Source organism: Cyanistes caeruleus, chromosome 3, assembly GCF_971803275.1.
Source record: "Cyanistes caeruleus chromosome 3, bCyaCae1.hap1.1, whole genome shotgun sequence".
NCBI lineage: Eukaryota > Metazoa > Chordata > Aves > Passeriformes > Paridae > Cyanistes > Cyanistes caeruleus.
In genome coordinates, this window is record NC_141703.1 from 10,409,840 (window position 1) to 10,436,103 (window position 26,264).

General features: G+C 33.0%; 1 protein-coding gene across 22 annotated transcripts in view; it reads left to right on the plus strand.

Moving 5' to 3' along the window:
* Positions 1 to 26,264, plus strand: part of DMD (dystrophin) — a 1,136,032-nt gene that overhangs the window by 539,643 nt on the left and 570,125 nt on the right. For 15 of the 22 annotated variants that reach the window (XM_086879790.1, XM_086879781.1, XM_086879793.1 and 12 more), the window contains 7 exons: positions 2,153 to 2,332; positions 4,293 to 4,421; positions 6,001 to 6,171; positions 9,675 to 9,797; positions 11,285 to 11,422; positions 13,361 to 13,513; positions 14,455 to 14,637. In XM_086879790.1, coding sequence (XP_086735916.1) covers positions 2,153 to 2,332; positions 4,293 to 4,421; positions 6,001 to 6,171; positions 9,675 to 9,797; positions 11,285 to 11,422; positions 13,361 to 13,513; positions 14,455 to 14,637 — 1,077 coding nt within the window. The remainder of the gene's footprint in view (positions 1 to 2,152; positions 2,333 to 4,292; positions 4,422 to 6,000; positions 6,172 to 9,674; positions 9,798 to 11,284; positions 11,423 to 13,360; positions 13,514 to 14,454; positions 14,638 to 26,264) is intronic. The other 7 variants (XM_086879801.1, XM_086879798.1, XM_086879800.1 and 4 more) reach the window with 3 other exon arrangements.

The window sequence follows — 26,264 nt, forward strand, 5'->3', positions numbered from 1 at the left end:
GGGAAGTGTGATTTACTTGGTTCATGTCCCTTACTTGAAATTATGCAGGGGAATTAAAATTCGTATTTTTTTTTTTTATTTACATTGTGTCTTTACTTTGAAAGGAATAACTCATTTCTTACACATAGAGAATTACACATCTGATTTTTCAGAAGAAGTTTTGTTAAATAGACATTTAATTGTTAGATCCATCTGTTTATTAGTTAGGATTAATATCTGTTTATATAGCCCAAGATTGGTTGGCATTTTCGTAAATGTAAAATACAAAAGAAAACACAGCCCCTGGTAAATACACTTCAAAGAGTCTTTTCCAAATGAAAGTAAATAATTTAGAAAAAGAAATAATGCTCATCAAAATTTTCCATCCTCAGTTGAAAGTAAATTATATCCTTTGTTTTATTCTTTTTCCATTATGACACTTTGCACCTACTGTGAAACAGATAAAACAGTGCTAGAAGAGGGCATGTTTTTCCTTTAATCTGACAAGGACCTGCTGAAATTTTAAACTCTCCTATTCAAATTCTATAATTATACAGTATATTGTTAATAATTTGCATTAATCATGCCTTGGTTCTATTGTATATCCTCTGTATTTAAGAAAATTAATAAAATGGGGAAAATTTCTCATACTTACATAAAAAACAAATGTAAGACTGTAAGAGACTGTAATGTAAGAGAAATATTATTCTCTGAAATAACATTGCAAATGAGATCCTGAATTCTGTTAAGCACAGGAAGTGAGCTGCTGCTTTAAACATGACACACCAAATAAATTGAAGGTACTATTAAGGTTATTTTTTTACCCAAAAGAATAATTTTATACTGTCTTTATTGAAAAAAAATAACATTCTACTTTCAATTCACTATCAATACATTATCAACAAAATTATAGTGATCTGTGACCATGAGAGATGTGATAGTGTGGAGGTCATAAAGGTGGGATTTTACTGCATAACAGCATTCATCCTGAGATGGAAGTATTGTGTTTGCCTTTTGTTTGATGTGGGTTTTTTTTTTCTTTTACTGTATTCAAGTTTCTGTGAGAAATCCATGTCTCTGAAGACTAGTGCTTCTTCCTAAGTTCTGTTTGTGTTCATCTTGGAACACTTTGTTTCTGTTTGCAGTTTTATTTTATAAGCAGAGATTTATATGCTTGCATCACTGCTATCAGGTGCCAAGGATCTCAGATAAATTTCTCTCATAAAGCTGGTTATATGTGAAATTGGATGTAAGGAGTTTGTGCATCTCCTGGAGTATTCAGCAAGACTGCTGTACTTTGCACTGTGTCATCTTGCTGTTTACTATTTAAACACCTGCTTTTTTACATGTTGTCTAAATATGTTGGGATTTGTTCCTTTTGTTAGACTTCTTGCAGGTTGCAATGAATATTAAGACATGAATAATGAGTAAATTATGTAACCTAACATATCAGATATATAAGGTAAGAGATAAGTGGGAAGAGATGTTGGAAATCTGACTTTATAGCACTGCATATGTGTTGTAGTTATTCAGGCTTAGAAATGCTATGGGCAATAGCTTATTTTAGTATTTTGGTTTGCAGAATGAAATCCCAAGTGAATATAATGAAAATATTCATTTCTACAATTAGGAAACAAGTTTAACAGAAGAAAATAAAATGATTTCTTCTGAGAAAAGATTTCATTGACAAATGTTAAAGTAATAAAATATTCACTAGACTATTTTTGATGGAATTTTCTGTGTTAAGATGTCATCAGGATGGTGTATTATTGTCCCAATTATTATGTAATATTTATGTGCTATTTGATAACTTTTTAATTTTATTATATGAAAAGCAACTTTAAACATTTCTATATAAATATTATAAATTGTGGATTCATTTTTAATAATTAAGTATTGAAACTATATTTTGAACACTGAAAGAAAGATAATTCAAATAAAACACCTTTTTAGAATTAAGTTATTGCAAGAAGAAGAATATATACAATTTTATCAGAGCACAAGAGAAACAGTTTGCTTTGTATTTGCTGCTCTTCACAGGATGCCTTCCCTTCATGTAGAAAGCAAGGCTGTGTGCTCTAGTATAAACTTGCTGTCTGATTTAATATTTCATGTTCTTAGTGTGAATAATTTTTAAGTCCCAGAAATTTTATTTCTTGTCATGCTCATGTAGGCAACACGGAAGGAAATTGAGAAACGCCAGGTCCAGCTTAAGAGCATCAGTGATTTAGGAGAGAACTTGAAGACGGTGATGAAAGGAAAGGAAAGTCTCGTGGACGATAAACTCAGCCTCCTGAACAGTAATTGGAAAGCGGTAACTTCACGTGCTGAGGAATGGTTCAATCTCTTACTGGTAAGGAAAATGCATTTCTTCACACAGAGGAAATGGAGGGTTGGTTTCCAGCTGTACAATCCAGCCTTACAGAAGAGCTTTTTCTGGTGCTTTGGACCTGTACTTAAACACAGTACACAGACAATCTGAATGATTGTTGTTTAGTGCATTGTGTATGTTTGGAGAATCTGATCGATTACTGAGTAGAATCTTGACTATTAGCAGTTTGCAATCCTGTCTGTCTCAATAGTTTTTGGTTTGGGATTTTTTCCTAATAAATGAAATGCAGTTTCAAGGACAGAGACTACTCTAATAGTCAAGAAAAAAAAATAGTCAAATAAATTGAGAAAGTCTTACTATTGTTACCAACAGTATCAGCTACTTTTGGCTGCATTAGCATTTCTGTTTAGAAAAGTACAATTAGGAAATAAGTTTCCACTTGCAAGTTGGTGTGGCTCACAGGGTAGTTTTGGTGTGTGTGAATTTGATTAATTTCAGAGGCAACTACATCATGAGCTCTTTCCAGAGTGCACACCTGATGTGCTGAAGTACTATGATTTGGTCTTTCAGAACTTCATGATCCTATTTTGGATAGTTTTATAGGGCATCTTTAGATGGGGATTATTCCTTAAGAGGACCAGATAAAGCCTAGTAGACAGTAAAATCCCTAATACACATTTCATACAGATTCAGGAGCCTCATCCCCAGCTGCCTCAAACCACGGATAGTCACATAACTTTATTCTGCCTTCAAATTCATTCTGTCACGAAGAGGTGACAGCTTGAAGCCTTAACTACAGAAGGTTCTTAACCACTGGGCTGTCAGAATGCTTTGGGAAATCTTGCATGCTGTTTCTGTTCCTGAGAGCATGGGAATGCAGTTTCACCCCAGAGAAATGGAAGTTATTTTTAAGGGTGCATTGGCCTTTGTCATGACTTTTCAGGGCTCGATGTGCTTGATCTCCACTAGAGGCTGTATGGCTGCATTACAAATACTTTGGCAATTGGTATACAGCACCACTACAGGGCTTCCCCAGCTGAGTACAGTACCCAGGTGAAAGTATCTGTAAAACTTGAGCATTTCATTCAGAATCATGTAGGTGTGCAGATTTAATGTGGAACTGATTAGAAGAAGCATATAATGGAGTTTACAAGTTAATGTGGTTATGTATTCTTATGCATCCTCTCTTTCTCTGCTTTGGATTCTGTGGTTACTATTTGATAAAAAAATGACAAAAATATCTAAGAGAGATAGTTGACATTTCTCTTACCAATTTTAGAAGTATAAAATAAAGGTAGGTACATTTGGGGGACCAAAAGAACTAATAATACCTTTGATTCTGGATGTGTGGTCTACATATGTATTGTGTGGGATATGCATAGGCCACATTCTAGTGAGCTCACCCGAAAACACAAAGTTTTAAATGAGGTAGAGAAATAAAGATTTATCAGAATATCAACTAGAATAGCTTTTAAAAAGCAAAGTCTTGAAGCAGAGAAGTTAGATGAAATGTCCATATGAGGTTTAGATACAAAGCTCCCAGTCTTGATTGTGATTTTTCAAGTGCAGCCATGTGAGTTTCAGCCAATTTACTGGCTTTCCAAAATGAATTCTGTACCTTGTTCTTGGGAACTACTCCTTTGCACCTCCAGTAGGTTTGGCTACCAGCTTCCTGTTCCTCTCAGCAGCCTCACTGAGCTGCTGACACCTGTGTCTTGCTGTGATTTATTATCCTGCTGCCTGTCACTTTGTAAACTGCTCTCTCTCTCCTAGAATGTCTTTTTAAAGAAACTTAACATGCAAAGTGAAGCAAACAAACAGCAGATTCCATCCTTCAGAAAACAAGAAGTTACCATGTAAAATAAACAAGTTTTCATAATGTGATAATGTGTGCATGTTTGCCACAGTTGGCATAAATGTAGCTGTTACTTCAGTTCTGATTACATTTTTTGTATGCAGTATTTACCTTTTCCACATACAGGAATATCAAAAGCACATGGAGGCTTTTGATCAGAATGTAGCTAATGTCACTACTTGGATGTATCGTGCTGAAATACTGTTGGATGAATCTGACAAACAAAAGCCCCAGCAAAAAGAGGAAATTCTTAAGGTAAAAAAATGTGATTTTCTGGAAAGCATTAATTTTATTCTAAAAAGGACTGTGTCAAAACTAGCATATTTCAAAAGGTATCACAAATGGATTAAAATCCTTTCTTCTGTGATAAAGCTACCCTCTGGCAGCTTGTAGATTACTTAATAAATTTTATCTGTATTACCAAAATTAAATCCGTGCAGAAATAAAACCAGATTGTTATTATAATTCTTGGGAACTTCCTGGTGAGTAGAACAGCAGCTTATTAAACATAAGTCTGCTGGAAAATACTCCTTTAACATGAAGTTTTGTTTTGTTTGAATAATTTATTTTTTTTTCCATGTCCCCTTCGTTTTTAATTGTATTTCTGTTTTTCTGTGGCACTTTTCCAATATGTATGATATTTCTGTCATATGTTGTCTTAATTCTACAAACATTGCTTGCATTGAGACCAGATCAACAACACAGACAAGAATATTATATGGTGAACTAGCTGTAGAATCAGGGAATAGTGTGTTGAGCAGAAGGTTTTACTTGGCCAATTGCATCATTTGACCAGCTGATGAAAAATTAGCTTGTAATATGGATGTGTATGTTAAAATATCTCATTTAAAACACCTTCTTCAGGAACATCAAATTATTATCTATAGGGTCTTTTTCTTCTGAAGTCAAAGTGAAATTTTACTTTGTAAAATTTGTATTGAACTTCATGGTCAGTACATAATATCTGAGTAAGAGTTTGAAAATCAAAATCAGGATTGTATTGCTGACACTAACATAATGATGCCATTTACTATGGTAAAAAATTTAAAATTTCAAGGCAGAGAATAAATCAATGCCTCATTGATCTCAGCAGGATTATATATCTGGCTTTTGAAGATGAATGAACAATTTTGCTGCAATCAGATACAAAGTAAAATTATCAATGCCTGTATATATGTGTGCATTGCACAAAGACATTTCATGCAGACAGTAAAACGTCATTTTTAATGCCCAACTCTGATTCCCAAATGCCTTGCTATCTATTTTTGGCCTCTGCCTCAACTGGGATCTACTGTTAAGATTAGTATTGCGGAGGATAAAGGCTTTTGCCTTTCTTTTTTATTAATTTTTTTTTTTTTTAATTTTTGACAGATTTATAGAAAGAATTAGGACTTTTTTTTCTTTTTTAATCTTGTCATTTTTACTTAACGATGCCCCTGAGCAGTAATGAAAGCAACAATTATACATCCAGATCTATAATACATGAATTAGCAGCTCTTCCTAGCTTTAGGAACATAGAATTATTTAGTGCATCCTGAAATAAGCTACAATAGTATTGCAGATAAGAATCTGCCTAGAAATAATGATCACCATTAATTTCCTCTAGGAGATGTTAAAACAGACATGTAGATACATTCCTGCTGTAAATTTGAGGGATATGAGTGGGAACGTTATCTAAGGTATTTCTACTGGATTTACACACTCATGCATAATTATCTGAATTTGCTTTGTGGTTTTGCTCCCTATTCCTTTGCACACTTTCTCTCTCTCTCTCTTTCTCTCTCTTTGCATTTATTACTAACTTCAAGCCCTGTCTCTTGCTCACGGACTGTAGCGCTTAAAGGCTGAGCTGAATGACATTCACCCCAAGGTGGAGTCTGTGCGTGACCAGGCCAGAGACCTGATGACAAACCGTGGGGATCACTGCAGGAAAGTAGTAGAGCCTAAACTCTCTGAGCTCAACCAGCGATTTGCAGCTATATCACAGAGAATTAAGAGTGTAAAGGTAGGAGGACTTGCTTCCATAAGGAGATGCATAAAAAACGGTGTTTGTGTAAGGTGCACAACTGCAGCTGCATAGTGGGCTACAGTTCCTCAAAAAGCTTAGCTTTTAAAGGAAAACAATGTAGAACCTAAGGATTTATTTTTTATTAAGTGTGAAGATTTGGGGATTTTCTCATTAAGGTCTTTTTTCACTGTTTCACAATTAAAAGTACTCACTGATTTTATTTGAATGCAACAATGAGTATGTCATTAATTCGCAAAAAATGAACATCTGAGAACTAGTAAGTCTCTAACTTTGCAAAGTATGACTAACCTTTTTTCATATAGATTGGGTTTTGAGAGCTAACTTTTCTTCTAAGTGCATTTAGTATTTTCCTATGAGTCTGGCATTCACCAATGCTTGAGATAGAAATACACAGGTAGAGATTATATAAATTTTACTTCAGCTACTCATTTGTATGACCACCTTGACTATTAAATCTTAATTCAGAGTGGATTAAGTAATTTTTAGCCAAGTTGTGCCTTCTGAATTGGAATAAGCCACCCACTTTCTCCACTGTATTTTCTGACTTTATTCCAAAGAGCTATTTAGCAGATTAAATGAGGCAACCATGCAGGTTGGTATATAGGATAACGGGAATGCATGGATCCTGATCTAAACTGTTATTGCTGGTCACTGTGCTAACCCTATGAATGCAGACAGTAAAACTGTAATGATATGCACAGAGTAATGAATGCACAGAGGATCCATGGCAAAGCAGGAAATAAGCTTTGCAAAAAGCATAAGCAAGGAGACATGGTTTCATGAGCTGCTGGGGTCTGTGCAGAGCTCAATATCCTGCCTAACCAGCACATCATTGTGGATATTGCTTTTTTTTTCTTTCCTAATGGCCACCCAGTAGTATTTCAGCCATTCCAGCCTCTTGCCTACTTACACATGTATAAACTGTAGACTGAGGACATCTTTGCAAGAACTGTGTTGTCTGATGTTTTCACTCTGGATACCTGCTGTCTGCAGTCTGGATTTCCATCTCAATTTTATTTTCCACTTCCACGTTGTAAACTTGCAGAGCTGAGGCAGCCTTTGGTTGGATCCTGTGAAATTATTGCTTATTCTAGGGAAAAATGGAACTGCCTGTAGATGTCTTGTTGGGGGGTTTGCACTCTGTGTTGTAGGTTCACTCAAAGAGACAAAAGATTCTTATCAAGATGAAGTGTCTTCAGCAATCAGCCTGCAAATGTCTTCCACCTGCAGCCTCCTCTCTTAGGTTTTCTTCCACTTCTGAAGGCAAGGTGGGCAGGAGTTGGCAGAACCACACTAAGATTTAGAGAACAAGTGTCCAACAAATGAGAGGAATTACTACAGCACACAAATTAGAATGGTAAAGTAGAATTTAGGGGACCTTTTCCAGGACCTTGGAAAATGCACAAGTAAAATATGATTCACAAAGGATACTTACTATTACAAGTATTGCATCAGATAGAGAGGTAAAAAATGGTCTGAATTATTGGCTATTCTACTGACTCTCTATATGGACTTGGATAAAGGACCAAATTGCTGGGTACTTAATTTTGTCTACCTGTATAATGCAGGTAATTATACTTTCCTTATTATTTCAACTTCATGAGCTGTAAAATTATTATTATTATGAGGTCATATGCTTCCTAAGCGTTTTTAATATTTTTACCCATATTTAGGTAAAAGTATTCACTCTGTGGAAGATTAAAACATAAATTCAAAAGGACTGATAGCTCTCATAACCTATTTTCAATACTTACATCTGTCCTCAAATTAGTTATATTTTTTCAAATACTAACAATGATCAGTACAACAGTGAAGTAAATAAGAAATGATAGATTAAGTCAGTGAATGGTAGTATATAATTGTCATATCCAGAACTAACAAAATGTTCATAGCATACTGAAATGAGACTTAGCATTTTCAAATAGTCTTTGAACATCATTCAATTACTGGAATTCATTTAGTGTTTTTCTTTCCACTTTCCTCTTTGTTATTGTTTTTTAGCCTTTTTCAGAGACTATGAATTTTATATTCTAATTTTATTAGTTGGTTTGTCTTTTAATGAGATTTAAGTACTTTAGAAAATATTCTTTAGAGCATTGGAGAAGAAATTACTGTGTAGTTTTCTATTATTTCTAACAGCTGAAGTGCAAGATGAGTGTAATTCTGAGCCTCTTAATGAAAATTTGTGAGCACAGTATTATTCTCTATAAATATTGTACATTATTATATGCCCATTAATGTTTGTAAATGTGCAAAATCTTTGTTGTTAAAATAATCAAGCAGATACAATTAGGGCTTTTTTTACCTTGACTCTTCCAGGTCATCTGAGAACAGATTTCATTTGACATCCAGTCTCTCGTGTTTTAACCGTTTCATTTTTATTGTTGCTGTCTTCATTACAAATTTTGTATATAATAATAACTAATTGTACCAGAGGAGAGAGTAAAAGGGAATTAGTTAGGATATAATGTGCTTATGTGTTTAGCAAGAAAGTCAGGTGCACATCCAGGAGTTCCTAAAATGTCAAATAGCATTAATTACCTTTAAGTCTAAATTCTATGCAAGAACCAGTGAGATTTTCTTTCTTTTTGTGTTTAAAGCTTTGAAAGAATAAAAAAATTTCTGTTAATCACTTTCAATGCACTTAATAAATACACTGTATATTGTACATAGAACTATTCACAGGCACTCGTGTGAGATGGACAAAAGGTGGTGTGTTGTTGTTAATAAGTAGCACTTGTTGGAGAGTTCAGAACTGAATACTAAACTAAAGCACCGTAATTATACTGTGATTTATTTTGGAGGAATACAGTCTGTTTTGTTTGGTTGACTTTTTTCTTCATCCAGATTTTTTATTGAGTCTTTTTGAAACAAAAACTGAGCTTTTATTGATTTTTTCCCAATATGTTACAAAATGCCATTAGGGGAATAACTTACACAAAGATTTTTGTGTCCTTTTTTGTGTAGCATTCACCTGACATTTCTGCTATTCTGTGTGAGAGAATAATGATTTCAAAACTGAACCAGATTAACATTAAAATTTTCTCAATTATTAATAGTAGGGGTTCTTTTTTGTATAAATGGACTTCTTGTTGCTGTATGAATAATTTCTGAAAAAACAGATTTAACCAAATAGTGTAAACATTTAGTTTTTTTAAAAACTATAATACTAAAAATACTATTTCTTTGGCCTTATTCTTACACAAAAAAATAAGGGAAAGTATTTTTTTTTCCCTTTTCAATTTACACTGATTTTAAAATTCTTTTGTTTATTTACATTGTATTTCTACATAAATTTGTATATTTATTTGTATCATTGTGTACTTAGAGTCTAGTGTAGATATTTTTCAACATGATGGAAAGTCTACCATTGTTTTAGCAATAGAGAGTAACACAGGTATCTCTTTTCATTTCTGTTTCTAATGAAACTATGAAATATGTCCTTTAAATATGTAATCTTTGTATTTCTCCCATTTTAGCCCTTCATTCCTTTGAAAGAATTGGAGCAATTTGACTTCGATATACAAAAAATGCTTGAACCACTGGAGGTTGAAATTCAGCAGGGAGTGAATCTGAAAGAGGAGGACTTCAATAAAGATATGGTAATTTGGTTGAAATGGAAGTCTGAGAAAAATAAGCAGGGAGATGAAAAAAACCTGAGTGAAAATCAGAAACCCATATTTGCTTTAGGATCTTTAGATATAACTTGGGCAAAATTTTGCTCTGTTAATATATTATAAAATCAAAAGTCCCAAATTAGCACTAAATTTTTTTGTGCTAACTTAATTTTTAGTTTATCAGAAGAGCATTTCTTGTCCCTTATGAAAACACTAAGCAGACCAGGAATGTGATCCATGGGTTCTGTACTACTACCAGCAGTATTGCAGAACATGGAATGAATATTAAAATACCTGTAGTCATATGAAGACCAGGAAAAGTCAGAATGATGTATCAAAATGGGCACTATAGTGAAAGAATACATTCACTAAAAATAAATGCTCATGAGAAGAAATGCCAATTGCCAATTTGTTCTTAACCAATCTGCTTATAGCATTTAATGTAAATAGGTTTTTGGCTGTGGTAAGCTTTATTACTTATGTTTTATTGTTGTGAGTCATAAAACCATTTATTCGTATTTGCTGAGGGGTGGAAAGGAAAAAGAGGAGTAAAATACTGCAGTGCTTTGCTACTATTGAGATTGTGGTGTGTGTTCTTCTGAGTGATTTTAAGAGGGACATTTTTTGGCTGGGCAAAAAGGGAGATTCATCTTTAGAACCCTCTCTTCCTGAGTCCTCAGCAAGATCAAATATATATTTGTTCACAACCTAAAAAGACTCAATGTTATTTTACTTTTAAGGAATTCTTCAAAGGTGTCTATTTCATATCAGTGCTGGAAGGAATCTTTACAGGACCCTTTTTCCTTTTTTGCAGGAAAAATAAAAATTTAAGGCTCAATGTGCTGCATACAAAATTTATTGTGTGTATGTTGTGACAAATTCAAAGTTAATCAAGTTTGACGGGAAAGTTTCCACTACCTGAGCATATTTGGTTCCCTTTCTTTGCATCAAATGCTTAGAGTGGCACTCTAAGACACACAAGACACTGCCAGAAGCTGCAACATAGATTCAGCTTCAAAGATTCAAAGATCCATAGGTGGCTTCTACATAAAAAAAATGCTTAGTGATAGCATTTTCCCTATCAGAATAGTTGGTTATCAATGTGATGATTCAGTAATTGCATGTTCTGCCAACATACTGGCAATTTCAATCTCTACTGACAGTGATTTAGACTATTTTACATATATCTATTCTTTTTGTTTGAAAGTAAAATATATTTCAAGTTTTTTCCTCTAATGTTTCTATGCTGTTATCCTACATAAGATCTAAAATCAAAAATCTGTAGATTTGCAGGTGCTTACTTTTATCCCTCTACATTTATTGTAGAAAACAAGTAAAAGTTTCCTGATCATCAGGATACAACTGCAAGCAGCTGTTACATGATTACTTTAGCATAGTCTGTATTTACTAGTCCTTGAGTAATAATTAGCTTAAAATGCACATTATATTGGTTATTTTTTTTTTTAAATCAGAGTGAAGAGGATGAAAGCACAGTGAAAGAATTGCTGCAAAGGGGCGACAGGCTTCAAAAGGGAGTCACAGATGAGAAAAAACGTGAGGAAATAAAGACAAAACAACAGCTGTTGCGGACTAAACATAATGCTCTCAAGGTATAGGAGCTACAGTTATAAGCACATGCTATTAAACCCATTCTTTTCTTCATTTCAGGGCATTTTTTTTATTAAATGAATTGTCATTATGATTTAGAGATGGCTAATTTAAGACTATTTGGCTATAGATTTATTTTTTTATACAGTTCTCTTGGTGCCTTTCAAAAGGTATTTTACAATCTCCAGCTTGAGAAGTACTGTCTCATCCTCAGCATTACAACTGCATGATTGCCAATTGGACAACACAGATTTCTTTGATAATTCATTTTTAACATATTGTATATGTTTTCTATTTCTTCAACAGCAGTCAAGGCCTTAGAATCAGGTCCCACAAACTTCTATTCTCAATTGATTAACTTCTAACCTTGAATAAATTGTTTCTCCTTCAGTAAAAGACTTACACACTACAGTCCTGTTACAAGAGTGGCTCCAGCCTCTCTAGAATAGGACAGGTGGTAGTACCAATAGACGCAGCAGCTAAGAGGCTGAAACCTAAAGTTTCATATGAAAATTTGAAATTTCATATGAAATACATATGAAATATGAAAATATTCTGAGTTGACACAACTGGGAGATAAAACTGCATGATATTGTTCCTAGAAATGTACACAGTGTGCTTCCATGCCATGCCAGCTAACAGATATAATTGAAAATGTCATCTTTCTAGGCAAATAAAAGCGATGAAAGATCAAATCTTACATCAGTTACAGTCACCTTGGTCACCTACCTGGAGCTATAGGCTCTGGCTACTACAGGAGAATTTTTATCTCGTTGGCAAGCAGAATTTTTCTTTCTTTGGATAATTTTGATTAAGTTATCTCTGGTTTAGGGAACATGGCATGTTTAGATTTTACTGTTACTTATTTTTATGCATGCTCTTTCCTTTCATGTCGATTTAATTCTAATTTATACAATTTTGCAGATCTGTGTGAATTCAGGAGAAAGATAGCTAGAATATACTGTTGTTTTGTCCACATTTTAAAGAAGCTGGAAATCTATTAGGTGCATCTTTGACTGTTCCAAGCTAAATGGAAGCAATTCATAATTTTTATGTTGGAGAAACAAGAACAGTGTTTATTGCACTGTGCTATTGACCAGATCCTCCCTGGCTGTTTTTTATGGTATAGTGATACATTTTCCTTTGGGTGACTCAGTTGAGGCATTCACCCTGGTGAAAAAAAGTTCAAAAATGGTTGAGGCAAATTAATCTGAGTATTTTTATATAACATATACCAGTAGTTTTTTAATTTTCTTCCTAATAAGAAATTATAGTAATTAAAATATTTTCTGAAGTCTGCATGAGTGAAGTTAAGCAGTTAAGCAAATGTATATTTAATAACATTTGTAAGGGAAAAAGACAAACATTTTATACCTTCCTGCTAAAGAGAAGTTTCAATCCTTTATAAAACAGAGTTATAAACACAAGACATTTGTTATGTATGTGGTATTTAATTTAGATAAAGGAAACCTGTCTTTGCAAACATTTCTGCATTGCAGTGTTTTTCATTTGAATAGCTACAGAATTTTCATGCAGGCTAGAAATTCACAGGAGTCCACAGAATACAGAAGTCCCACTTTTGGCTAGATACTAAGTGGGCTGTGTTTCCATCTGTCCAGTAAGTATTCTGAGCAGAAGTGTTTTATATAAAATATTGACATTTATGTAAGAGTCTTAATTCTCTGAATATTGGTGACTGTCTCAGTGGTTTATTCAACATGTGAACAACACTGAAATAGGTAACCTCCTTTCAAACAAACAAAAAAATGGTTAAACTGATGTAAATATGTTCACTTACTCAAATACTTGCTTTAAATATCAACATTTAATTAAAAATCTAGCAGCCTTGTGCACCTTTTTTCCCTTCAGTGTGCACACATGCCAGTTCATATTTTATAAGCCTTTAATTCATATTTTAATAATGTCTGCACTGTGAACAGGACTTGAGAGCTCAAAGAAGAAAAAAGGCTTTAGAGATTTCTCATCAATGGTATCAGTACAAGAGGCAGGCTGATGACCTAATGACATGGCTGGATGACATTGAGAAAAAGTTAGCCGGTCTGCCAGACCACAAAGATGAGCAGAAGCTAAAGGTAATGTTGTTTTGGGTTGGCAATGATAGATCTTTTTGAGTGATAGTTTATCAGTTGAACAGACAGCAAATGCAACAAACAATTCTATCTTATAGCTACAGAAAATTAGTTCAGTTCTTTCTTTCTATTAATAGTAAAACAAACCCTAATTATCTGTGTTCAAAGTGACATTTCTTTGTTGTACTATAGTTTGTATTTGTTTCTTATACAGAATGATATATAAATAATTTGAAACACAATAAATATAATGTTTTGTCAATAGTACAGAAAGTGTGCAATGTATTAAGAAGTATCAAATGTTTTCTAGTAAAAATTGTAATTGATTTTATGTATCTTTGTTCCAGATGAACAAATGACTTACCAATATATGGATGACCTCTATCTCATGTTAGCACATTCATTTTCATCAGAACATATTCATATGTCACTGTCAAACTCTATAGATTTATTTACATACTGTCAAAGGTTTTCCTGGTTTATTTTACATCGTCTTTCTTTGCTTCATTCTCTGTTGAGTTTCCCACGGAGTAAAATAGGACTTAACTAGTACATTAAAGAGTCCAATAGTATATTTGTAAGCTGTTCAAACACCTTTTGTCCTGAATATGCTGACCCTTACTGAGAAAATAATTTCTCCAGTTGCCCATCCCAGTGTACTAGCAAGAATCCGAACATGGAAACTGTTGGCCTCTGCGAACAGTTTCAGAGTGTAGTAACTCTTAGGATCTCTACAGCCCATCTCCAAGAAGGTTCTTCAATTTCAGTTATTTTTGTTTTGTTTCAATGTAGAATAAGCTATGAATAATATGAAAATAAGCTGTAAATTTTACTTGTGACAATAAAATGGAAATGGATTTTCTGACGGAAGTATTTTGCTAATTTTAAGTTGATTGATCTAGTTAGCTAACTGTCCTGGGCCCTGTATTGGTTTTGCTCACTAGGAGATTGGTGGAGAATTGGAGAAGAAGAAGGAAGATCTGAATGCGGTGCACAGGCAGGCTGAACGCTTGTCTAAGGATGGGGCTGCAAAAGCAGTGGAGCCAACCCTGATACAGCTCAGCAAGCGCTGGCAAGATTTTGAGAGCAAATTTGCTCAGTTTCGAAGACTCAACTATGCACAAATTGTGAGTTGTTACTGGCAAACCCATATGTTTGCAACTGCTACTACTAACAGCATCCTACTAACAATGAGAGCGTCAGGGTCAGTGTCAACTCTTCAGATATTAATAAGAAAAGCCCTATTGTCTGCAACTGGGGGAAGCTATCTACTCTGATACAATAGTGATCTGCTTTGCTCTTAAAATTGCCCTTAAGTTAAATCAGTCAATTACAAAAAAACTCAGCAATGACAAATTTGTGTTTATTTCTGTTGCCTCATTATTTTTCCATAACATTTATCAGTTAAAAAACGTTAGTTTGCCATGCATCTATTTTTTTCACCGAACATGTAAAACACAAAAATTGTCTTTTCCAAACTACCCATCCCATGCCAATTTTAATTGGTTTTTTTATTTGTCCATAACATGTTATACTCACTTTAGGAAGCGATTGGAAAAATTTTTGACTCTATATATACATATCCTCTTCTTCAAATGCTTGAACTCTCAAACAAGTTTTTGTAAGAAAATGTAACTTTAAATTTGACAGGATGAAAACCTAATTTTACAAACCATCTTCATGTCTTCTGATTTTGAGTTGATTAGTTGTATATAAAATATAATTATTCTTACTGGTTTATACATGCTGCAATAACTGGGTAAATAAAAGGGAAATAAACTGTCAGTATTCCAGATTTATGAAAAAAACCATGTATTGAGTGTTACCCATTTAGAAGACTATCAGAGTTTGCTTCTGCACTTACATGAGTTTTTTTCTTGCCATTCCTACTACTCTGCTCATTGTCTTCTGGGTTTTTGATTTTATATGAAGAAAAGATTTGTTTTTAAGGGAGTTGTTGCTTTATGTACTCTCTGTAATCTTAAAGTGCTGGTGGTAAAAGGGTGTTTCATCCAAATATACTTTTATTTATTTTTAAATGCACCTAGATTGCAGAGGGAACATACTGATAGGATAATGAAAATTTAAATATGTGAAGTGTTATTTTTTTTTATTGATACATGGTAAACTATGTTTTAAAAAAGGAAAATATATTTCCAAAAATCAGAAATATGTATAAACTTTTGATAAATATAATCCTCTATATAATGTAACATATTGTGTATTTTTAACTTTTCTAATACTAAGTTACATAATGTATATGTAAAACTAATACTTTGGATAGTTATGCAGTTAATGGAAGCAATCAGAGAAACATTAACGTTGGTTTGTATGTTATTAAATCCTGTTCCATCTGATTACACAATTCAGATTACTATGGTTTATATTAAACTTGATGGATGTAATCAGTTGCAAATTGTTTATATTGACATGGAGCTAGAGCGAGAATCACTTTGTCTTGTAAATGAGTTGGCTTTTTTTAACGAATTTATTTGTTCCTTTGATAATCAAGTAAGAAATCAGATTGTGCATGCAATTTATATAAAAATATTCTGCTGTCACTGTGCTTTTTATGTCACCCACCACCTACCATGACAGGGGATGAATACATCCATTATAAAATTTTACTAGCAAATCAATAAACTTTATTTTAGCATATTTTTCTTTCACATATGCAAGGTAGATGCATCATCATATTTTTGAATTGTTCAGATGAATACACTCAACAACTTTTTAAATTCATGTAACTACTACATATGTTTTTTATTCTTAAAATATATAATTATATACTACATTTATGACCTTGAAAGGTTATTTTTTTTAATATTCTCTAATATTTTATGCAGGAAGGCTACTTCTTATTCTTTACCTAGGTAATAAAGTCATTCAGTGAAATTTAAAAATACCTTGCTCTGTTGACAATGACTAAGGTGATATTAATATGAAATATTTCAGAATTTATACAGAAGCTAATGAGAGATGAGAGAGGCAGTATATTTTCATGTCCCAAATCATAAGTCAGAGAAGTGCAATGGCCTTGTTATTGTTACTGTTTTGACTTTGCTGAATTAGTAAAATAGAGTAAATTTCTAAAGGGTTTTTTTTCCTTTTTCTTAAACATTTTAAGTACCTACCTCACAGGGATGTTGTGAGGATGCATTAATTGTTTGTGCAAGACTTTACAAAAGAAAAATGAAAATTCAAACTATTCACTTGAACACATGCATATACCATCAAAAATAACTTCCACAGAGATTTTCTATGTTAACCAACAGCTGAATAAAGCCATACAATAAAAATACAAAATTGATTTTTTTCTTTAAAGAAAAAGAAATAGAAAACTGCTTTATTTTTTATTTATAATTTATGATGTATTCCATAATGGTTATTTAACAACTGAAAGTTGTTATTATAAATCAGCGAGGGTTTAGTTTTACTGTGTATCTTGCAATTCATTACGCTTCATTGAATAAACATAGCAAGACTGCACTGAAGGAAACCTTTAATTATGTTGCTTAATGGCAGATTTGCATTTCTTACCTTTGTTGGAGCTAATATATTTCTGATATCAAGTGTGAAATTAGAATTATCATGCTCCCCTGGATTTTACTTTTCCCCAGTATTTGTTGGGCAGAGCTGTCACAAGGATATAGGAGCTGTGATTTTAGAAGGATTTATTCTTTCTAGAATGGTAGATCCTTGTTAAATCCTCATTGTCTCACAAATACATAGCAGTAAATGTCCAGCAACTAATTGACAAATATATATTGGTGTACATTTAGAAAAAGGATTTTACTGACACCACTTTTGAGAATTGAGTATATTATATTTATATCACCTCAAACATGTGTGTTCTGCTTAGTAACATTTTTGAGATATTAATCAGTTTGGTATAGTGGTCCTCTTTGTGAAAATTGTCAGCAAGTAACATATGATTTTTCTATAAGGAAAAAGGTGGGTTTATTCCAATTACAGATTAAACATGGTACACAAATACATAAATGCAACTGCACACAAGCTAAAATTACATTCAGCGGAAAAAAAAAATGTGGCGTTCTTGTTGTCTTACAAGTTTCTTCTCTCACAGATTGTTGACTTTATTCATATGTAGCAGAATAAACAGTGGGCAGAAAATTAGTTGGTAGTAACACCAGTGGTGAAATCTGAATAACTTATAAAAAGGAGTGAATATTTCACTCTAATGTTTTAAAATAATGATTAACCACTAAATCTCATTGAAATTCATGATATTTTTAAGATACTCTTCAAAAAAACAAACCTTTCAAGTTTAATCCTAAAACAGTGTGCAATTTTTGAATATTAAAATTGCATGTATTTAAAAAAAAAAAAAAGGTAAAAAATAACATTAGAGAGGTTAAGGGACAATTATTTCTAAAGCACCTCTGAAGAATCTGTTATCATTAAGCCTTGGCAGTCACACAGTATTTTCAGAAAAGTTGTCAGTTCCTCCTGCTACAGACTATGAATACAGACATGAATCTTCAGTTATACTGTTTTTCTGAAACAGTTTAACCACCAACCAGGGTGTTGAAAATAGTTGTCCATTGCAGAGAAAAGAATTAATTGATTTGGATCAATTAATTCAAGTAAGGATCAAAATCAGTTACCAATATATTGAGTTTAATTAAACTACCCTAATGTCTGTTTTCTAGATTTTTTTTCCCCCAGTGTTTTCATTTCAACAGTCTATGAGCATGTTTGTATCATGGCTCAGCTTAGATTTTCCTGAGCTGACTGAAATTACTCTGGGTGTAGAGGGCTGAAGGCCTTTATCATTAGAAAACATTTTCTAGATGAACACAGGTGCAGAGCCTACACTATAAATTCTCATCTCATATTTGTCCTATTACAATAATTTATCAAGATGCTCAACATTCTTTCTACAATTATATATGGTGGTCTTTCAACTTCCTCTGTTGCCTGAGCTGTACATGCTGGAAATAGTAAGACAGAGTATCTTTAGGACAAGAGAACCTCTTGCAATCTCAAAATTATGTATCTACAATTGTATATACAAGCAAAAAAAATAAGCTTATCAATTTCAGTAATTTTATTGGTGACACTCACAACAAACATTCTGTTGAAATTTATGATCATTTTACTACTGAAATATTTAGGCCTGGATTTTGGGCATACAGAATTGATCAAGTGATAAACAACAGAAGAAACTGTCTTTTTCATAACAATTAGACCAAGAATGACTAAGGAATGTAATTATACAAAGCTTGTATTTTTTTTATAAGGTAAGTGATTTAGTCTGAAAAGTTTGATAGTTACCTGCAACATGAAAAAATAACCACCACCCCTAGTATTTACTTCATTTTTCCAAATGAAAGACATTATTCTCTTTAAGACCCTTTAAAGCATTCAGAAATTCAAAATGCCTGTCTCCTAACTGGATAATCACTTCAGGTGAGCAAATATATGATCAACTTCTTGGACCAGATTAAGGACTGATAAAATTTACATTTGAAATTCAAGACTTTGTTTATTTTCAGTCTTTAAGAGCATCTTGGAGTTTTCATTTAATATTTCCCTGTGGAGCTCTATTTAGTTAGTTTAATAAAATTTTAAATTTTTAATAAAATATAAATCTTTTTATTATCATTAAAATGTTTATATATCAAGATTTTTTTTTAAAAAATATAAGTCAAACTAATTTAAATAAATATATCACCATTAGATAAATGGAGAACTTGGTGTCCTGATTATCTGTCTGCATCAAAATAGCATGGACACTTCAATGGCAATGTGTTACCAATTTCCAGTTGTTTTCCACTGTTTTCACAAACACTGGCATTGGAATGAAGTGGTTTTCTTCTCTTACCCTTGCTTAAACATTTCTTGGGTTAAATAAGCAAGTAATGATTGCCAAGAAGAAGGGGCAAACTAATTCTCCATTTGTTCTAGAATGAGTGGAGAGAGAGAGAAATGAGAGGAAGGATGTTAGAAAAAGCAGGAGAACACCTGCTGGACAGAGGAACTGTGCAGTGATGGATGAGTATCCAATTCACCTGTGCACTTTGGGTCCCTTAAGAACAGGACAGAGGTGATTCTGTGACACCATTTAACTTTTCTGACATTGGCAGAGGCTCCTTTTTTGAACAAATATCTTTACACAGCATAGCTAAAGACTGGACTTTTTTTGTCTGTGGTCTGCAAAAAGCATGAGGATGAATGAGGAACCTTGGGAAGAGAATCACAGGTGAATGTTTACACCTATTTTCCAGCGTCCATCAACCTGGAAATTCCTGTTAGAAAATGTATTCCAAATTAAGTGTATTTAAATTCCTTTAATTTTCTGTCTGATTTAAGATAAGGTTATGGGAAAGATGGGACAGTATTCACTGAAGATGGATATTGTCTTTGATATAGCTCAAGAAGAGCTAATTTTATAGATGCATTTTAAAATGCACTTTACCTTCTCTGTCTAAAATGTATGCATGCAGTGTTGCAATAATTTAAGTGAAGAAAATCCATAGCATTTTTTATATGTGGTCAGGTTTACTGTGCTATTTTGAGTTTTCTGAAACATATTTTTCTTCCCTCATATTTCTTGTTAATTCTGTACAGTATTCACTCTCATCACTGCAAAGCTATATTTTAGCTATAGAATTAAGTATAAAAATCCCATATTGTGACAGAATTTTACAAAAAAGATTTTTCTCTGCTATTTTTCATTATCTGTTATAAACTTTAGTGATCTAAATTGCTTTGTCAAGCTTAAAAGTGAAACTTGATCTGTTTACCTTGTCACATAGGAGTGAAAAACTCTTGCTGCAACATGGAGTAAAGCAGGGTTAGAAATTTGTCTTTAAATTATATAGTTATACAAATGTAGTCTTAGCCATGCCACAGGCTTTTCTCACTGCTCTCAGAACAGTTAAAATAGAAACAAGACCAAGGCTTTGTTTAAAAAATCATGTACAACATAGCACCCAGTGGTCTCTGCTTTCAGATTAAACTGAGCATTATACCACTATATTATTTTCTTCTTTATAATTACCCAGTTATTTGGAAAACAGGGCAGCTAATTACCATCTTATTTTCTCTGCTATAGTATATTATGATTTATTAGTGTAATAAATTACATGGTGTGTATTTTGGTGTCAAAAATTACTTGGCAATATTATTGCATTAAATAATATAGGAAAATACCTCCTGCAGAGTGTTCTGGCCCTAAGTGACAGTATTTTTTGAAGAGATGATGTTCATCTCTTGTCTACAATTCAGAATGTCAACATCATTCATGGGTGGAGGGGTTTATTGTTTGGGTTTTTTGGTTTGTTTTTTTTTAATGGATGCAGCTGAGTATACACACAAAGGTAGAGAAGGAAGCAAATTTGTAGATGTACAGTGTGAGTGCTCAATTTTCTATTTGGGCGTATTTAATTAGCTTTCAGAACTGCTGTATAGACAGCAGTTATGTTCATATCATTTAATGAAACAATTTTTTGTCCTGAAGTAACAAAATCTGCCTAAGTGACAAAACTTACTATGTATGGTTGTATCTCTATAAATGTAGATTAAAGATGGAAAATAATTAGGTAACACTTTTTAACATTTCTGGAAGGTATAAGAGTTTAAGGTTTAGGACTTTGCTCTTTGAAGCTGTTAGCATTAATTACGAATGTACTTTATTGTTATTTTTAGCTTATTTTCTAAATTACATCAGCATTATCAACTAGCATAAATAATCTGGAAAGTTAGCATCACAAATCAGCAGTCAATTCCAAAATTATTTAGTCAATTCAGGTATCATTTCTAATTTATCTGAACTTTATGGTTCTTGGTGATCACTGAGTAGTTGCACATACATACTCCAGACAGCCCTAAAGCTTCATGCCTTCAAGCAGCAGAAATGCTGTTTAAGATTGTGGCACTTCTGTAGATTTAATAAATCATCCATTAAATAAGTTGGCATTGACCAAAATCTGTTCTTAAGCAGGCTGACTTCCAGCAAATTGTGTCATACTAGTTCTGCCACTATCATCACTGTTTCCTCTATAGCTTATCATTGTCCAAGAAACATGATTTTGAAATTCTATTTTGAGGGAACAAAAATTAATACCTTCTATTCTTTTGGGTATTTCCTGCTGTGTGGCTGAGTTTATGATACTGGATTAACAAAACCAATGGAGCGTGTCACAAATGGACATTATAGCTACAGGGATATAGGACTGTGTACAAGAGTTTAATTTTCTGAAGTGTCAAGTAGATATTTACTGAAGTACGACATGTATAATATCTGTATGTGTTTTAGGTATGAAAAATTACAAAATCAATCCAAGAAATGGCAAACTCCTCTGGATTTATGTATTCTATAGTTAGCATATAAAAACTTTCAAATATGTTTTGTCTACTGGAAGGTAACACATATAAATCAATTACAAAGCTATTTTCCTCTTAAACCCTTATAAAATACTAAGCAATAATTTAAAATACTTGTTGAGAGTAAGTCTAGGACATAGATTTTGCAGTGTTCTGATTTTTCTCATTCCAAAATGTATTGTAAGCATTTGCTTATTTTGTGATTTCTAATACTGATAATGGCTATCTCTCTTGGCTCATTGGGACTGTCTCCTTCCAAAATCCTACTGGCTGTACATGATCTGATCAGTGTTTGGTAAATACTTATGATATAGACTATTTAATGGCTTCAATAATTCCTTTTTTAATGTTGCAAATAAAAAATACGTGGCAGACAGATTTCTTTGTCAGTTTTGCTCTACTGCAATTATTAAGATTGAGATATGCCATCATTATCAGCAATAATTAGGATATATACATAATTTATTTAGAACAAGAGATATTTTCTATATCTCATTAGTTCCAATTAGTCAATAATGCCATAATGTTAATCTATTTTGTTTTTCTTCATGACATGGTAATATTGCAGATGTGGTATAAGATACACATTTACTCTATTTTTAATTCTTTTCTTTCATGAAAAAAATTACTTGTATCACATATACTGAGTTGTGTGAGAGTCTTCTGCCCCAGTCTCATCATAGCTGAAATAAATTTCTTTTTTTTCTTTGCTTATAAAGTAGATACCAGTGGAAGTTATCAGGTTAAAAATTAACAGCAGAACTGCTGGAATCTGAATCATCTTAGTCCCTTATTTCTGTGCAAGTTAGCAGGTATTTGGTAAAGAGGGCTGAGTAAGTTTTCAGATAAGCTGCTTTTAGGTTCAATGTGTAGCTTTACTTCAGTTTGAGGAGAGTTCCTATTTAGAAACATTAGTTATCTTAGCCAGAATAAAACAAAAGCATTGTTCAGCTTGTGAACAAGTGAGAAAGGGGTTGCCAAAGCTGTTCATTTTACTTCTTGACCAAGTGTATTTGACGTCTTGGAGGGCTCCAAAGGCATGAGGGTGTGAGGAGCACAAAGGAAGTATCAAAATGCTTTGTCATAGTTTTTAAACTATACATTAAAACAATAACCCCAGATAAAAACAAACAAACAAACAAAAAAAAACACAATAAAAATGCACCAAAAACCCCCATAACCAAAAAAACCCACAACAAAGTTACAACTATGAATAGTCTGGATTTACTGTTTTAAATTAATTGCTATAGCTTTTGTCTGTATCTTTCTTCTCCTCTTCCCACGCCCCCACCACATCTAAATAGGAAAACAATTCACTCATCAGATGTGGCAGAACTGTCTGAGGTAATGGGAGATATCCCATAATTGAAGCCTATACATACAGGAAACAGACATTTTCTTCTGCAGAAAACTTTTGCATTTCAGTCAAGTTAAGAAAGGAACAAATAAGACAATATAAATGGAATTAAGTTCAGACTGGTTGATGCCTGTTGATGGATAGTTCTCAAAATCAAAGCCTGCAATTTTCAATTGCTAGTCCTAGAATCTAAAATTTACTGAAATGATTTCTAATTAATGTCATTGTTAGGAATAGCTTCATTTTTGGCTGGCTTTATTTAATTTTATGTATAGATCAAGTAGTCATTTTATCACAGAAGAAAAACTGTTAAAGCAGCATTTCTCGGGTAAGGTATGCCTTAGGAGAGAAGTGTTGTGAAGGCATAAAGCACTCTCTGTCCAAGAACAGTGCTGAAAATAGTCATGTATATTTTTAAAGTCTCTTTTTTTATATAAGTAACTGATGAAAACAGATACAAGCATTAAACTATATGGTTTAAGTGTTGCAATGTGCAGGATTTTGTGGACTGCAACCACTCTGCTACATGAGTAGGAAAAAAAACCAAAACCTTCATACATGAGGCAATATTTACTTTACTTAAAAATATTATTTTTTCTCAATATTTTAAAGATATTTTATTGTTTCCAAGTGACTTTTAAGGTCGTGTCTTCATAGAATTACATAAGGAGTTTATAAATTTTTAATCCTGCATCTAGGATTTACATCTCTCCATAACTGAAAGAGATGCTTCTTTTTGTAATGTATCACTGGTTTGTGATTGACTATGCCAGTCTCATAGTGAAAATTCTATATAATCAGTATCATTTTAATTTTTCTACTTATATGCACACCAGCAGGTAAGATATGTTAGCAACACTGAAGGCAGAATAAATTTCTCTCAATGTTAGCTCATCTCACCACTCACTCACAGTTGGCAAAGGATTGAGTGAATAAAAGCTTTTTTATAAATATGTACTTTGAAGTGGTTATTGACCTCTGATAGCATTTTATCATACTTTTGTGTGTCTAATTGTTTATTTGATATATTGATGGTGAACATGGGCTCCAAGACACCATGTGATTCACAAGTTTTTTGGACTCTGTCAGGTATCAGTACCTTTGTCCAGAAGGTGTGTGTTGACTGATCCATTTTTTTTCATATGTGTAGCACACCACATTTGTTCTGCAGAGGTCACAGATTTTTTACACTTCTATACAGCTGCTTGCAAGGAATACTTTCTCAGGTGTTATTTCACTTCAGGAATAGGCACATTTGTTTGTTTTCCTTGAACCTCCCATCAGGATGCTGCCAGGAGCGGTGCTGAGCAGCATATACCTCAGCATAGCAAAGTGAATGGGAGTGTTTTGCAGCTTTACTCCTCCCATGTTTGTGTGAAGTCATTAAATCAAAAGCACAGACACAAAGGTTTGGAGCCCTATCCAAACAGTTTTTAAAATCTGACACAAGAAAGTTGGAGGCTTTCTGGGTGCAAACTCTTTGACAGCAAAAATGGTGTTAGGATTATTCCCTCTGCAAAAAGAGGAAAGGAAATTAATACAATGAGGTTGGTGAAAGGAGCTTTAACAACAAATTTCCCACTGTTAAATGGAAATTAGCAACATCCTCCAAGACTAGTTAGCTCTTATGCCACCACTGTGTTGATGTTGGTAGTAATGATCACAAGTATTTCTGTGGAGAAGGTATGTGAATTTCTCAGCAAAATCTGCATTATTCCAGTACTTTTTTGCTGAGTTTTTGGTTGTCATTTTGTTTGGTTGGTTTGTTTTGGTTTTCCTTATTGGCCTTCTCTGTAAGGGACAGGTTATGAATTTATTTCTTACAGTTTTGTTGCACCTGGTAGGGCATGGTAGCTGTCAATAAAATCAGTTTAGGTGGAGTCGTGTATGGAAGGGTTGTGTATCTTAATTAAAATTATGTAACGATGGGAAAAAAATTCAGTTTACTATTCAAGACATGATAATGCTTGATAACAAGAAATGCATAGAATATTAAATCTTACACAAGATAAGTTGTTTTTTCAAAGAGAAAAAATAATTTGCACATCATTATATCACTAACAATCAAGGAAAAAAATATTATCACTAAAATTGTATTTTACAGAAATACAGTAATTAGTAATTAAAATTAGTAATTAAAATTAGTAATATAGAAAATGTCCACTTACCCCAGCATTTACCAATCACTTAACAGTTTATTTGTATTTTATATATATATGTTGTACTATATATTTTCTTAAATAATAAATTAAGTATTTTTAAGTTACTCTAATGCATTCTGCCATTTTATCAGATTCAACTTATCCAAAGCTATTCTTAAATGGTTATCTAAATCTTTAATTGCCACTTTTCTATTGATTTTTAATCCTTATAAAATCTTAACCTACCATGATTCTGATGAGCCATTTTGGCATTAACAATTACATATATCTCTACTGAATTAATATTATTTTAACAGTAGTTGTTCCCAGCTCCTGTGTTCTCCTTTCCTAAGTTGTTTTCTCACTGGTGTTAGGATGTGATTCAGTTTCAGCTTTGCATTCCTAGTAAGTTGCTTGTCCAGGGTATAAGGAAGGACTCTGCTTGTTTTATTGTCTGTCATAAGGAAGTTCCAGGGAACATTGGGACCAGCTAAAAATGCTTCTCTTTGCTGGTTAAAATTGTCAGCTCTGGACATGCCTACCCTCCATTCCTTGGCGCAAGATGACAGCTTCTGCTGTGGGCTCTGTCATGGTGCTTTCCATGCAGGAAAGATAGCAGGAAATAAACACCTGTGGCCTGTTGGAAACCCCAATATAGACAAAGATGCCTAATCCTTGAGTTCTAAAGTAGTGTAAAAATTTCAACTCTTTTTTAAAAAAAAGTATTCAGAAACTAATTTATTTTGACTGTGACATTTTAAAAACAATGTACCTAACTAGGAGGACAGGTTCTGGTATGTGTCTATTTCTATATATCTATCTTTTTGTTTATTTATTTATTTTTGAGTTTAGTGTTTTACAGTTTAGCTAACAATATAAACAGTAGAAATATATAAGTAATCAT